Source organism: Manis javanica, chromosome 18 (assembly GCF_040802235.1).
Source record: "Manis javanica isolate MJ-LG chromosome 18, MJ_LKY, whole genome shotgun sequence".
Taxonomy (NCBI): domain Eukaryota; kingdom Metazoa; phylum Chordata; class Mammalia; order Pholidota; family Manidae; genus Manis; species Manis javanica.
The window spans coordinates 3993548-4006971 of NC_133173.1; the positions used below are offsets into that span (position 1 = coordinate 3993548).

The 13424-nt window shown below is 41.1% G+C and overlaps 1 protein-coding gene across 16 annotated transcripts in view; it reads left to right on the forward strand.

The window, feature by feature from the left end:
- Window positions 1-13424, forward strand: part of RCCD1 (RCC1 domain containing 1) — a 31061-nt gene that overhangs the window by 3562 nt on the left and 14075 nt on the right. For 9 of the 16 annotated variants that reach the window (XM_073227169.1, XM_073227172.1, XM_073227174.1 and 6 more), the window contains 3 exons: window positions 113-283; window positions 762-791; window positions 1205-3046. In XM_073227169.1, coding sequence (XP_073083270.1) covers window positions 113-283; window positions 762-791; window positions 1205-1413 — 410 coding nt within the window. In that variant the 3' untranslated portion in view covers window positions 1414-3046. Of the gene's footprint in view, window positions 1-112; window positions 284-761; window positions 792-1204; window positions 3047-4008; window positions 4108-7991; window positions 8040-10009; window positions 10228-10476; window positions 10597-13298; window positions 13389-13424 lie in introns of those variants that run through there. The other 7 variants (XR_012127190.1, XR_012127186.1, XR_012127189.1 and 4 more) reach the window with 7 other exon arrangements.

A 13424-nucleotide genomic window follows, 5' to 3' on the forward strand; every position in this document is an offset into this window, starting at 1 on the left:
GCCTTGGAGCTAGAGCGTAATGGGCTCCGCGGGGCTGAGGAGTGAAATGAGTTGTATAGTAGAGCAGTGCTCAACGTTACTCATTATCATCCCTCTTACTGCCTCTCTGAAGCCAGTGGACTGAGTGAAGGTGGTTCTGAAGGGAAGTGTGCAGGCAGGGGTGAGGACGGAGCCTCTGCCCCCTTCATAGCCATCCAGCCCTTCCCGGCGTTACTGGACCTGCCCCTGGGCTCAGCTGCAGTCCAGGCCAGCTGCGGATCCCGGCACACAGCAGTGGTGACAAGTAAGTGGGGCTGGGTGGGCGGGGGCAGGGCAGGAAGGCCTCCACCCGCGCTCTAGCTGGTGGCTGCAGAAGAGATCGCCTAAAAAGCTACTGCTTTTAAGCGTCTGTGACAAGTACTGAGGAGCTGCCTCACTCAGCAAATTAAGGCCAACCCCCACAGCAGCTCCCCAGCCCGTCAAACCCCAAAGGTTCTCCCTTCTGGAGAGAGGCCACTTCATCCGACAGCAGGGCCCGCCCAGTCCAGCTTCTAAGACTCCTGAGCTCAGGCCAGTCATTTGGCATATAGGAAGGTAAAAACGTTTTCAGTCTGGACCCTTTACCACCCCAAATATTAGACTGTTGTGAGAATGTGTTGTGCTGCATCACACAAATCTCATTGCGGTATAATGTGCTCACTATGGGCCGTGGCAGGCCAGGCTAGACAGAGTCCTTGTCCAAGAGCAGTGGTCTCACCCCCTTACTGTCCTTCCGGTTGCAGGAGCAGGGGAGCTGTATACCTGGGGCTGGGGTAAGTAAATGTTTACTTCTATGATCCTTAAACCATGGCGAGGAAAGATCTGGGGGTAGAGGACAGGTAACAACAGCCATGCAGACAAGGGGAAGCAGGGGCCTCACCTGACCTCTGGTAGACCAGACTGAAAAGCTAGGCTCGCTCAGGAAGGTCAGAGACCAGACAGGAGAGGAGCTATCAGTACTCTGCCACCTTCCTGAAAAACTGTTGGTCGCAAGGGAATATGTAGCCAGCACTGATGAAACATCTCGTGGTCTGGCATTGGGCAGAAAAAAGATAAAACAATCTCTGCTCTGGGTAGCCGAGCTGAGGAGCAGGGGACCCAGAGTAGCATCTTGCCTGGAGTGGCTGGTGGCCAATGCCTCCTGGGAACCTGCGGGCTCTGTGGGCTGCTTTTCCTTCCTGGGCAGGAAGAGCCCCAAGGCCCAGTAGGGAGGATGGCAAAGAGGCTCGTTGCACCACAGGTAAATACGGACAGCTTGGCCACGAGGACACAGCCAGCTTGGATCGGCCCTGCCGTGTGGAATACTTTGTGAATAATCAACTCCAAGTACGGGCTGTGAGCTGTGGGCCCTGGAACACCTATGTGTATGTGTGGAGAAGAGGAGAGCCGACGTAGTCAACAAGGACATAAACAAATAAATGTACGGTATAGCGAATACTTACAAAGCGGACACCTGTGAAACTCCCTCAGGTCAAGGGAACCAAGCCCCGCAAGGCCCGCCGCTGCCCCTCCCCGGCACAGCCCTCCTGCTTCACCTTAGAGCTGCTCGCCCAGCTTTGTCCTCACATTGGAAACACCCAGAGCGCTCTGGACAGAGGCCCGAGGCCAGCATCCCAGACCCAGTGACATCAGAGCCTCTCGGTGTGGGGCCGTGGCCGGGGTGGGCTCGAAGCTGCCCTGCCGCCGCCTCATTGCAGGTGATTTGGGGGCAGTACCAACAGTGGGAGCCGCTAGAGCTTGTCATCTCCCGCTACTCAGCTACCTGTTTTCACTTCAGATCGGACCATTCACCTTGTCTGCATCCTCCGGCCGTAGTGTGTCTGCTTTTGAACTTCACGTAAATGAAATCATTCTGTGTATGGTCTTCTGTGTCTCGTTTGCTCATTCAGCACTGCAGTCTGTCATGTCTTGTCCTACACTTTACTCACTTTTGTTCTGTGGGATTCCATTGTGTGACTGTACCTTAAGTTATATATTGTGTTGTTGATGGTCATTTTTTCTTTTTATAGAGTTGAAATACACATAAAAAAGTTACCATCTTAACCATTTTTAAATGTACAGTCAGTGGTGTAAAATACATTTACATTGTGGAGCCACTGCCACCAGCTGTCCCTAGACCTCTTTTCATCTTGTAAATCCAAAACTCTGTGCCTGCACCTCATAAGCAGTAATCCCCCCCTGGCCCCTGGTAACCACCATTCTGCTTTCTGTCTTTATGCTTTGACTATTCCGGGAACGTCACATAAGTGGAATCACACAGCATTTATCTTTTTGTGACTACATTTCATTTCACTTAGTGTAATGTTCTCAGGGTTCATCCATGTTGTACCCTATTGCACAATTCCCTTCCTTTTTTAGGCCTGAACATGCACTGGGTGTACATGCCACGTTTTGTTTACCCACACCCACACACTGGCTAATAGACACTTGGGCTGCTTCCACGCTGTTGTGAAGGATGCTGCTATGAACATGGGTGTACAAATACCTCTGTGAGACTCTGTTTTCAACATCTTTGGGTATATACCCAGAAGTGGAATTCAGGGGGTATTATGGTAACTCTATTTTTAATTTTTTAAAGAGTCTACATTCTATTTTCCACAGCAGCTGTACCATTCTACATTCCCAATATACACAAAAAGATTCCAATTTTTCCACATCCTTGCCCAACACTTGTTAAGTTTCTGGTTTTTCTTGATGGTAGCCATCCTAATGGGTGTGAGATGGTATGTCATGAAGGTTCTGATTTGCATTTCCCTAATGATAATGTTGAGTAACTAGAAATGTTGAGTAACATTTTATGTGCTTGCTGACCATTCATGTATCTTGGATAAATGTCTCTTCTAGTCCTTTGCCTATTTTTGAACTGTTATTTTTTTTGTTGTTGAGTTTTAGGAACTCTACATATTCTAGATATTAATCCCTTATCAGATATGTGATTTAGAAATATTTTCTCCCACTCTTTGGGTTGCATTTTTACTGTTGATAGTGTTTCTTGATGTAAGAAATCATTAAATTTTATGAAGTCGTTTGTTCTTTTGTTGCCAATGCCTTTGGTGTCATATTCAAGAAATCACTGCCAAATCCAGTGTCATGACGCTTTTGTCCTGTGTTTTCTTCCAAGAGTTTTATTGTTTTAGGTCTCAATTTAGGTCCTTGATCCATTTTGAGTTAATTTTTGTATATGGTGTTAGGTAAGGGTCCAGCTTCATTCCTTTGCAGGTGGACATCCAAGTTTTCCCAGCACCATTTATTGAAAAAAACCTGTTCTTTCCCCATTCAACGTCTTGACATCTTCGTCAAAAATTATTTGACCACATGTACAAGGGTTTATTTCTGGCCTCTCTATTCTAGTCCATTGATCTGTATGTCTGTTTATGCCAAGATGACTCTGTTTTGATCACTATAGCTTTGTAGTAGGTTTTGAAATCAGGAAGTGTGAGTCCTCCAGTTTTGTTCTTTTACAAGATTGTTTTGGCTATTTGAGGTCCCTTGAGATTTCTTATGAATTTTAGGATGGATTTTTCTACTCTTGCAAAAAAGTCATTGAGATTTTTGTTAAGGACTGCATTGAATCTATACATCATTTCGGGTAGTATTGGCATTTTAATGATATTAAACCTTCAAATCCATGAAGATGGAATGTTTTTACTATGTCCCCTTTAATTTCTTTCAGCAGTATTTTGTAGTTTTCATTGTACGTCTTTATACCGCCTTGGTTAATTCCTAAATATTTTATTACTCTTTATGCTATTGTAAGTGGAATTGGTTTTGTAATTTCCTTTCCAAACTGTTGTTTGTATGTAGAAATGCAGGTGACTTTTGTGTATTGACTTTGTATCCTGCAATTTTGCTGAATTCATTTATTAGTTCTCACAGCTTTTTTAATGGAGTCTCTAGGATTTTCTACATAAAGATCATAGCATCTACAGAGATAATTTTACTTCTGTTTCCAATTTGTATGTTTTTTTTATTTCTTTTATTGCCTAATAGCTCAGACTGGACCCTCCAGCACTGGCTAAGGAGAAGTGGTGAAGGCATGCATCCTTACTTGTTCCTGATCTTAGAGGAGAGGCTTTTAGTCTCTCACCAGTGAGTATTATGTTTGCTTTTGGTTTTTCATACATGGTTTTTATTATGTGGAAGTAGTTTCCTTCTTTTTCTATTTTGTGTGTTTTTGTCATGAAAGGGTGTTGAATTTTATCAAATGCTTCTTCTGCATTGACATGATTGTATGATACTTTCCCCCTGCAGTTAGTTGCTTTGGCATATTACATTGGTCATCCTTGCGTTCCAGGAATATCCCATGTGGTCATGGTACGTGATCCTTTTTAAATGATGCTGGATTCTATTTGCTGGTATTCTGCTGAGGACTTTTGCATTGATGTTCAAAAGGGATGTTCTCCAATTTTTGTGTAGTGTCTCTGGCTTGGGTGTCAGTTATGCTGGTTTCATAGAATGAGTTGGAAGTGTTCCCTCTTAAATTTTTTGGAAAAGTTTGAGAGGTACTGGTGTTAGTTCTTCTTTAAATGTTTGGTAGAATTCACCTGCAAAGCTTTTCTTTGTTGAGAGGTTTTTGATTACTGACTTGATCTCCTTACTAGTTACACATCTATTCAGATTATCTGTTTCATGAGTTAGACTTCATAGGTTTTGTGTTTCTAGGAAATTTCTGTCTCATCTAGGTTGTCCAGTCTGTTGGCATGCAGTTGTTCATAGCACCCTCCTATGATCCTTTTCCGTGGATCAGGGGTGATGTCCTTGCTTTCGTTTCTGATTTTAGTAATATGTCTTCTTTTTTCCTTAGTCCTTCTGGCTAGAAGTTTGTCAATTTTATTGGTCTTTTCAAAGAACCAACTTTTGGTTTTTTCTCTATTGTTTTTCTAGTCTCAATTTCATTTATCTCTGCTGTAATCTTTATTATTTCCTTCCTTTTGCTAGCTTTGGATTTGGTTTATTCTTTTTCTGGTTCTTTTAGTTGAAAGGCTGTGATCTTCAGATCTCTCTCGTTTAATGTGAGCATCCATAGCTAGAAACTCCTCCCTGCGCACTCCTTCTACAGCATCCCGTTAAGTTTTGGCATGTTGTGTTTTAATTTTCACTCCTTTCTAAGTATTTTCTAATTTCTCCTTTGACCTACTGGTTGTTCAAAAATACTTCCACATTATTACAAGTGGTTTTTTTAATTGATTTCTAACTTTATCTTGTCATACTTTGTAGTATGTCTGTCTTTTTAAATCTATCAAATCTTCATTTGTGGCCTAATATATGGTCTATCCTGGAAAATGTCCCATGTGCACTTGAGAAGAACATTCTGCTGTGTTTTGGGTGGAGTGTGCTGTATGTCTTTTAGATCAAGTTGGTTGATTGTGGGAAGTCCTCTTATTTCCTTCCTCACCTTCTGTCTGGTTCTATTATTATCCACTGACTGGGTATTGAAGTAAGTGGTTATTGAAGTTTGCAACTATTATTGTAGAACTCTCTATTTCTCCCTTTAATTCTGTCAGTTTTTGCTTCATATATTGATGGTCTGTCATTAGGTGTGGAAATTATTATAATTGTTATCTTCTTACTGTTTTGAGCCTTTTATTAATATATAATATCCTTTTTTGACTCTTGTAATCTTTTTTGATTTAAAGTCTATTTTGTCTGATACTAGTATAGCTCCTGCTCTCTTTTAGTTACATTTTTTTATATTATTGAAGTATCATTGATAAACAATCTTATATTGGTTTCAAATAAACAACAGAGTGGTCCAACAGTTACCCATATTATTAAATCTTCATCCGCACTAGTGTGGTTACTATCTCTCAACACAGGGAGATGTTACAGAATCACTGGCTACATTCTCCATGCTGTACTACCATCCCGGTGACCAGCTTATATTATGCTTGAGAATTTTTCTGCCCCTTTATCCCCCTCACCCTTCCCTACTACCCACCCTAACCTCTCTCCCATGGTAACCACTAGTCACTTCTCAGTGTCTGAGTCTACTGCTGTTCTGTGTTCTGTTCATTCTGTTTTGCTTTGTTTTTTTATTCCCACAAATAAGGGAAATCATATGGTATTTGTCTTTCTCCACATGGCTTATTTCACTGAGCATAAATACCCTCTAGATCCATCCATGTTGTTGCAAATGGCAGAATTTCTTTTTTTATGGCAGAATAATATTGCATTGCGTATATGTACTTGGTTACCATTTGCATGGGGTATCTTTGCCATCCTTTCATTTTCAGCCTGTTTGTATATTTGGACTGCAAGTGAGTCTCTTGTAGACATCATACATTTGAATCATGTGTTTTTAACATTGTGCCAATCCTTCTCTTTTGACTGGAGTTTAATCCACTTACATTTAAAGTAATTACTGATGAGGGAATTCCATCACTGCACTGTTTTCTATATGCTATATGCTTTTTTGTCCCTCATTTCCTGCATTGCTTTTGTGTTGATAATTTTGTAGTGGAATGTTTAAATTCCTCAATTTCCTTTTGTGTAAATTCTATAGCTCTTTTCTTTGTGGTTGCTATGGGGATTACATTTAATATAAAGAGCAGAACTCCCTTGAATATTTCTTGCAGGGCAGATTAATGGTCACAAATTCCCCCAGCTTTTATCTGGAAGTATCATGATTTCTCTCACTTTTGAAGGACAGTTTGCTGGATATAGGATTCTTGGTTGATATTTTTTTTTCTTTTTGCTCTTTGAATACTGTCTTCTGGCTTGCACAGAGTTTGCTGTGGCCTTTGAATATTGTCTCCTGGCCTCCAAAGTTTCTGATTAGAAGTCTTTATCTGATCTTGCTGAGGATCTGTTGAATGTGAGAATTCATGTCTTTCTTGCTTTCACGTTTGTCTTTGTCTCGTTTGAAAGTTTGGTTGTAATATGTCTCTGTGTCTGAGTTCATCTTACTTGGGGTTCATTGAGCTTCTTGGATGTGTATATTCATGTCTTCAAATCTGACACGTTTTCAGCCATTGTTTCTTCAAAATACTCTCTCTCCTCTTTCTGGAATTACCATAATGCATATGTTGGTTTCAGTGGTGTCCCATTTTGTCCCATCTCAGTTTGCTGATTCTTCTGCCTGTCCAATGTGCCTTTGAATTCCTCTAATGAAACTTTGATTTCATTTGAGCACATATAGGACTGTTGTTTTAAAGTCTTTGTCTAATATATCTGCCATTAAGTCTTTTTCAGGGACAAAGATTCTGTTGAAACATTTTCTTCCTTTGAATAGGCCATAGTCTCAGGTTTCTTTGTAATGCTTTGTGATTGTTTTGTTGAACCCTGGACATTTGAATCTAGTAATGTGTTAACTGGAAATCAGATTATCCCTCTTCCCCAGGGCTTGCTGGTTTTGTTACTGTTATTTTTTTATTGCTGTAGGCTGTCTGTGTACCAAGGATCAGCCTAAGGCATAAATTTATATAAAACATTATGTATATACATATATACATGTATATATACATACACACATATATTCACAAACATATGGTGTATATATATATATATATATAAAACAAGGTTGTCTTACGTCTTTTCTGAGCCTTGCCTTGGGCATACACAGTCACCTAATTCTTCCCATATATGCAGATATTTTTGAATGTCCTATTCTTTAATGTTTGGTTCCTAAAAGATGAAAAGTGAAAAATAAAGTGGGAACAAAAGGCTCCTCGCCCTTTATATCTCCTGGAAGTCATTTGAGCTGGAGGGGCAGAGGCTTGCAACAAGAGGGGGGAGGCACACCAGTAGCTGCCAGCCTCTTTTCAGCTCTGTGACCAGAAGCAGCAATCAGCACAGGCCCCTGGTATTTGGCAGGCAGGTTCTTTTATGCTTACCTTGGCTCCTGCGAACTCTGTGCAAGCTGCTTTAGGAACGTGGGTACAGCTGCCTGTCACATGGCTATGAGGGGGTTGGGGGAGTAGCTGCTACTGTACAGAGCTGAAATTGCCTAAAACTGATCACAATTTGCCATCCAGGCCTTCCCCTGGAAGTTGCAAGACTACTGCGGCCTCCAGAATTCCTAAGTAAGTAGTCACATCAGTTTCCATCAGTGCAAATGATGTGTAGGTGGGAAGACAGACCATGGTGCTTCCTACCCTGCCATCTGCCCATAATCCTCTCTGATGGTTATTTTTATTGTTCCTGATTTTTGGCCATAACACACAAGGCTGCTTAAAAGCTGCCTTGTACACATGTGCATGAGTTCATCAGCGGGACACTCAGAGTAGAATTGGTGGGTTGATAACTTTAACTTTACTAGATGACTATGTAGTCCCACCAGCAGTAGAACTTACTGTGGCTCAAACGTGAGGTAGGTGTATAGTGGTCTTAATATGCATTTTTCCAAATAGTAATGGATTTGGGTACCTTTTCATTTGTTTATTGGCCATTGGGAGTGTGCAATAAAGTGTTTTTCTGTCCTTTCAACACTTTCTGTATTTTTCTTGGTGATTTATCTTCTTTATATGTTAGATACAAGTCCTTTAGGAGTTAGGTGTTCAAAATGTCTTCTGCTATGCTGTAGGTCTTTTCAGTCTCTTTATGCTATCTTTTTGTGTTAAAAGATTTATATTTAATATTTATGTGGTGCTTACTCTGGGTCAGGTTAATGCTTAACAAATAACTTATTTTGACAAACATTAAGAAATGAAGGCAAGTTTATCAGTATTTCCCTTAATGGTTAATTTGTGTGTGTATATATTTATGTGATTTAAGGAATTTTCCCTAACTTTGGGATCAGGTCAAGATACTTTTCCTTTCTTGTGGTAAAATATACTTAACATAAAATCAACCATTTTAACCACTTTTGTGTATAGTTCAGTGGTATTAAGTACACTACTCACATTGTTGGGCAACTGTCACCACCATCCATCTCCAGGACATTTTTTTTCATTCCGTACTGAAGTTCTATACCCACACCCATTAAACTCCTCATATCTCCCCCATCTGCATCCTCCACACCCCACAACCTTCCTGGCAGGAAATGAGTGGAGAAAGCTGCTGGGGGGGAAAAGGGGGTTGGATGTGCTGGGTGACTTCCATTGGCCTTTCTAGGTCCACTGTTCTCCTGGCTCTCTGCACTGGGAGGCTGACCTATATGGACAACATGTCCCTAGTATGGGTCATATCAGCAACCCTCTTGTCATCTGGCTTCTGGGTGGGTTCAGCCAGAGGAGCATCAGCAGATCAGAGGAGAATGATGTGGAGATTTTTATTTTCCTGGCTTCCTGCCTGTAGAGTCACTACCTCTGTGTCCCTTGGCCAGAGGTCCTAGCTTAGCCTCCATCAGGTGACCCTGAGCCACCCTCTCTATCCTTAGATCCTTCAAACCCAAGTGTCCAAGTGCGGCAACAGCACCCCCTATTGGTCCCTATGTTTCTCTGCATCCTGTACACACCTTTGCACGCAGCTCCTTCATTAAACTTTCCTGGAACTGCCTAGTTTGGGTGTTCTTGCAGGACATCTGCATATGGTGTAAACCAGCCGAATCCCGGGGCAGGCTGTGTAAGCGTTTATTCCAGAGCTTGCAGAAATAATTTCCCTAGACCAGTTCTGGGCTAGGTGCTACACATGAATTTGTGCCAGCAAGGCAGAGAAAGACAAATACCATGTGATTTTCACTTGTGTGTGGAATATAAATACAAAGTAAAAGAGAAGGAACAAAACAGCAGGAGACTCAGACACAGAAGGGACTGGTGGTCACCAGGAGGGAGGGGTTGAGGTGAGTGGGTGGGGGGCATAAAGGGGCACAAAAATTGTCAACCATAATATAAGCTGATCACGGGGATGGCAGTACAGCATGGAGAATACACTCAGTGATTCTGTAACATCTATGTTGACACAGTGACCATACTAGAGGAGGTGGGGATTTAATAATATGGGTAACTGTTCAACCACTGTTATATATTTAAAACCAATACAAGTTGTATATCAATAAAGATTAATTTAAAAAAGAAGAGCTAGAACCCAGGACTGTTCTATTCTTACCCTCCAGGCACAGAGCCTTCCTAGATGGTGTGTAAAAAGTGTTGCCTCGGAGTATTAATTTCATTCGATGACTGCCTAAGCGAAGTGCTAAAAACAAAGAACACCTTTCTGAAAGAAAAGGTATAATTTACAAACATGAGAAACTGACAATGCAAGACCAGTCTTAACTACTGCTTAAAACTTCCGAGCAATCTGTCCTGATCAGCACAAGATGCTTTTTTTAAGGTAAGCATTTAATACTGTGAACTTTCCTCTGACAAATGCTTTAACTTCATCTCAGATTTTGATATTATTGTATTTTCATTTTTGTTCAGTTAAAATCTTATTTCTCTTGATGTCCTCTTTGATTTATTTAGAGGTATGTTGTCTATTTTCCAAATAGGTATTTCCTGAGAGTTTTCATGTTGTTATGGTTTAATTCCATTATGGTCAGAGAACATTTTGATCACTTCAATTTTTTAAACAATTGTTCAGGTTTGTTTCATGCCCCAGGGTGTGGTCTGGCTGGGTGACTATTCCATGTGCACCTGGAAAGAACAGGTCTTCTGCCATTGCTGGGGAGTGTGTTCTGCAGTTGGGCCCAGCTGATTAATGGTGAGATTCATTTCCCTTTTTTTGCCTAATTGTTCTATGGCTCACTGAGAGAAGTAGCGAAGTCTCCAGCTCTAATTGTATATCTGTCCATTTCTCCTTTTGGTTCCACCAGTCTTGTGTATTTTGAAGCTGTTTTTAGGTACATAAACATTTAAAATAGGGACATCACTGGAAACAGTGTAAGGAACTCCAGGGCTCTCTCTCCATATATGCAACTACTGACCTTGCAAAAACTCTTGGAATCAACTTTTACAGAACTCTAGAAATCTAGTTAAAAAGAAACAACCGCCAGGGGAAGCCCTGACAGGAAAGCAGCCGCTGCTTTGCTAAGTGCTGTGGTGTTTTAAGTTGCCCATGTACCATTCCCCACACTGCAGACCAGTGCTGTGGGGGTATGAGGACGAGGGCACACATTTCTGGCACTGGTTGCTAGTACCAGAGGGGGAATATAGTCCTGCAAGAACTGTGTTTTGGGTCTCACCCAATTCTGGCAGCTTCCTTGAAGGACCAACACAAAAGCTGGCCTTTGTTTTGCCAGACTTGGTCTTCCCCGGGCTGGGTAGCGTTTTGCTGAACGTACTTAAAGGCTCAAGTACTGACTCTGGCAGCCTGGGCAAGGGACAGCAGTTGGGACAAACAGCAGAAGTACAGAAAGCCTGTGAAGAAAGAAGTTGGGGAAGGATACACATGGCAGAAAGGCATTTTGAAAGCTCGTACAGTGTTCTGGGGACTGAGAAGGCATGACGCCTGCCCAGGCCAGCCATATACTCAGAGCCTGAGGGAACGCCAAGCTTTTGCTCCTGCCTTGCCTCGGGCTCCGCACAGGCGAGAGGAAGGCTGAGGCAGGCTTGTCAGCAGCCGGCTAAGTGCTGGAGAGGCCCAGCAGAGCCGATCTGTGCTTTTCATGTTTCTTTTAAAAGAGTTTAGCAAGGCTACAAGATACAAGAGCAATATACAAAAATTCTACAAATATACAAAAATATACAAAAAAATATACCACAGCATTTCTATAAGCAGGTAATAATCAGAAATTATCCTTTGAAAATACCACTTACAAGAGCATCAAGAAATATGAAATACTCAGGGATAAATCTCACAAAGATGTGAAATATCTGTACACATGATGGGTACAAAATACTGCTGGGACAGATAAAAGAAAACCTAAATGGGGAGACTTGCAGGGTGTCAATGTCTGCTCTCCCCAAATTGACCTCTAGATTCAATGCAATCCCAGTAAAAATTCTAGCAGTTTCTTTGGTAAAAATTGACAAGTTGATTATAAAACTCATATGAAAATGCAGAGGACCTAGAGCAGCCAAAATAACTTCAATTTCAAAAGTTGGAGAGCTAACACTACCTGATTTCCAGAGTTAGTATAAATCTGTAGTAACCGAGGCAGTGTAGTACAAGCTTTCGGATAAGTGGATCAATAGAACAGAAACATACAGACAACTCACTTTTGATAAAAGTGCAAAGGCAGTACAGTGAACAGACCTTTTCCACCAACAGTGCTGACAACTGCAAAAAAGATAAACTTAGAGCCATACCTGGAACCATATAGGAGGACACACACAGAGCCAAAATGGATCGCAGACATAATGTGAAACCTAAAACTTTATAAACCTCTAGAAGAAAACTTCCTTGTGTTACATAAAGATTCCTTAGAACAACAAAAGCACAAGCAAGGAGCAAACGGATTTCATCGATATTAAACCTCTGCTCTGCAAAGACACTGTTAAAAATGAAAGAAGCCACAGACTGGACAATCTTTGCAAAACATCTCTGATGAAAAGGCCTTGTATCCAGAGTATATAAAGAGCTCTCAAGACAACAGTAAGAACACAAACCCAATTTTTAAAATGGGCAAAAATAGCAAGTACTTCACCAGAGAGGCAGGTGAAAAGATGCTCACCATCACTAGTCATTAGAGAAGTGCAAATTAAAACCACAGCAAGGTACCACTTCACATCTACTCAAATGGCTTAAAACTGAGACTGACCATACCAAATATTGGAGATACAGGGATACTGGAACCTTTGTATTGCTGATGGCAATGTAAAATAGCCCAACTACTTTGGAAAACAGTTTGGCAGTTTCTTAAAAAGTTAAACATAGACTTACCATACATATGATCCAGCCATTCCACTCCTAGGTATTTACACAAAAGAAAAAGATATCCATACAAAGACTTGTTCATGAATGTTCATAGCAGCTTTATTTCTAATAGCCAAAAACTGCAAGCAACCCAAATGTGAACAAACGTTAACAAGTAAGTTGTGCTATATCCATACGATGGAATAGGAACTCAACAGGAAAAAAAGAACGAACTATGAATCTCAAAGAAATAGGAAAAGAGCCAAACCAAAAAAGAATGACTCCACTTAACAGGAAACTCTAGAAGATGCAAATTCTTCTCTAGTGGCAGAAAGAGCAGCGGGCGGGCGGGCCTGGGAGGGGAGACTCAGACCAGGGTGGGAGGGAGCTTTTGGGGGCGGACGGACGTGCTCAGTGACTCGAGGACTGTGGTGATGGTTTCACAGGTGTATACTAGGTCAAAATTTATCAAAACTATACACTTAATTAAATGTTCATTTTATAATAAAAATAAGGCTTTTCTCAGAATTGGACATTCTTAGTTTTAGTAATGCACAAAATATAAAAATCACACTCCCAACTAAAAATTTCTTGTATGTCCTTTTCAGTCTTTTCTGTTTTCCGCAGACCAAACAAACCAAAAAGTGATTTGAGAAAAAAAATGAAAACACCATAATATATGTTCCTGAAATCTAAGTACACACATTTTTATTTATTTTTAAGAATATATTTAT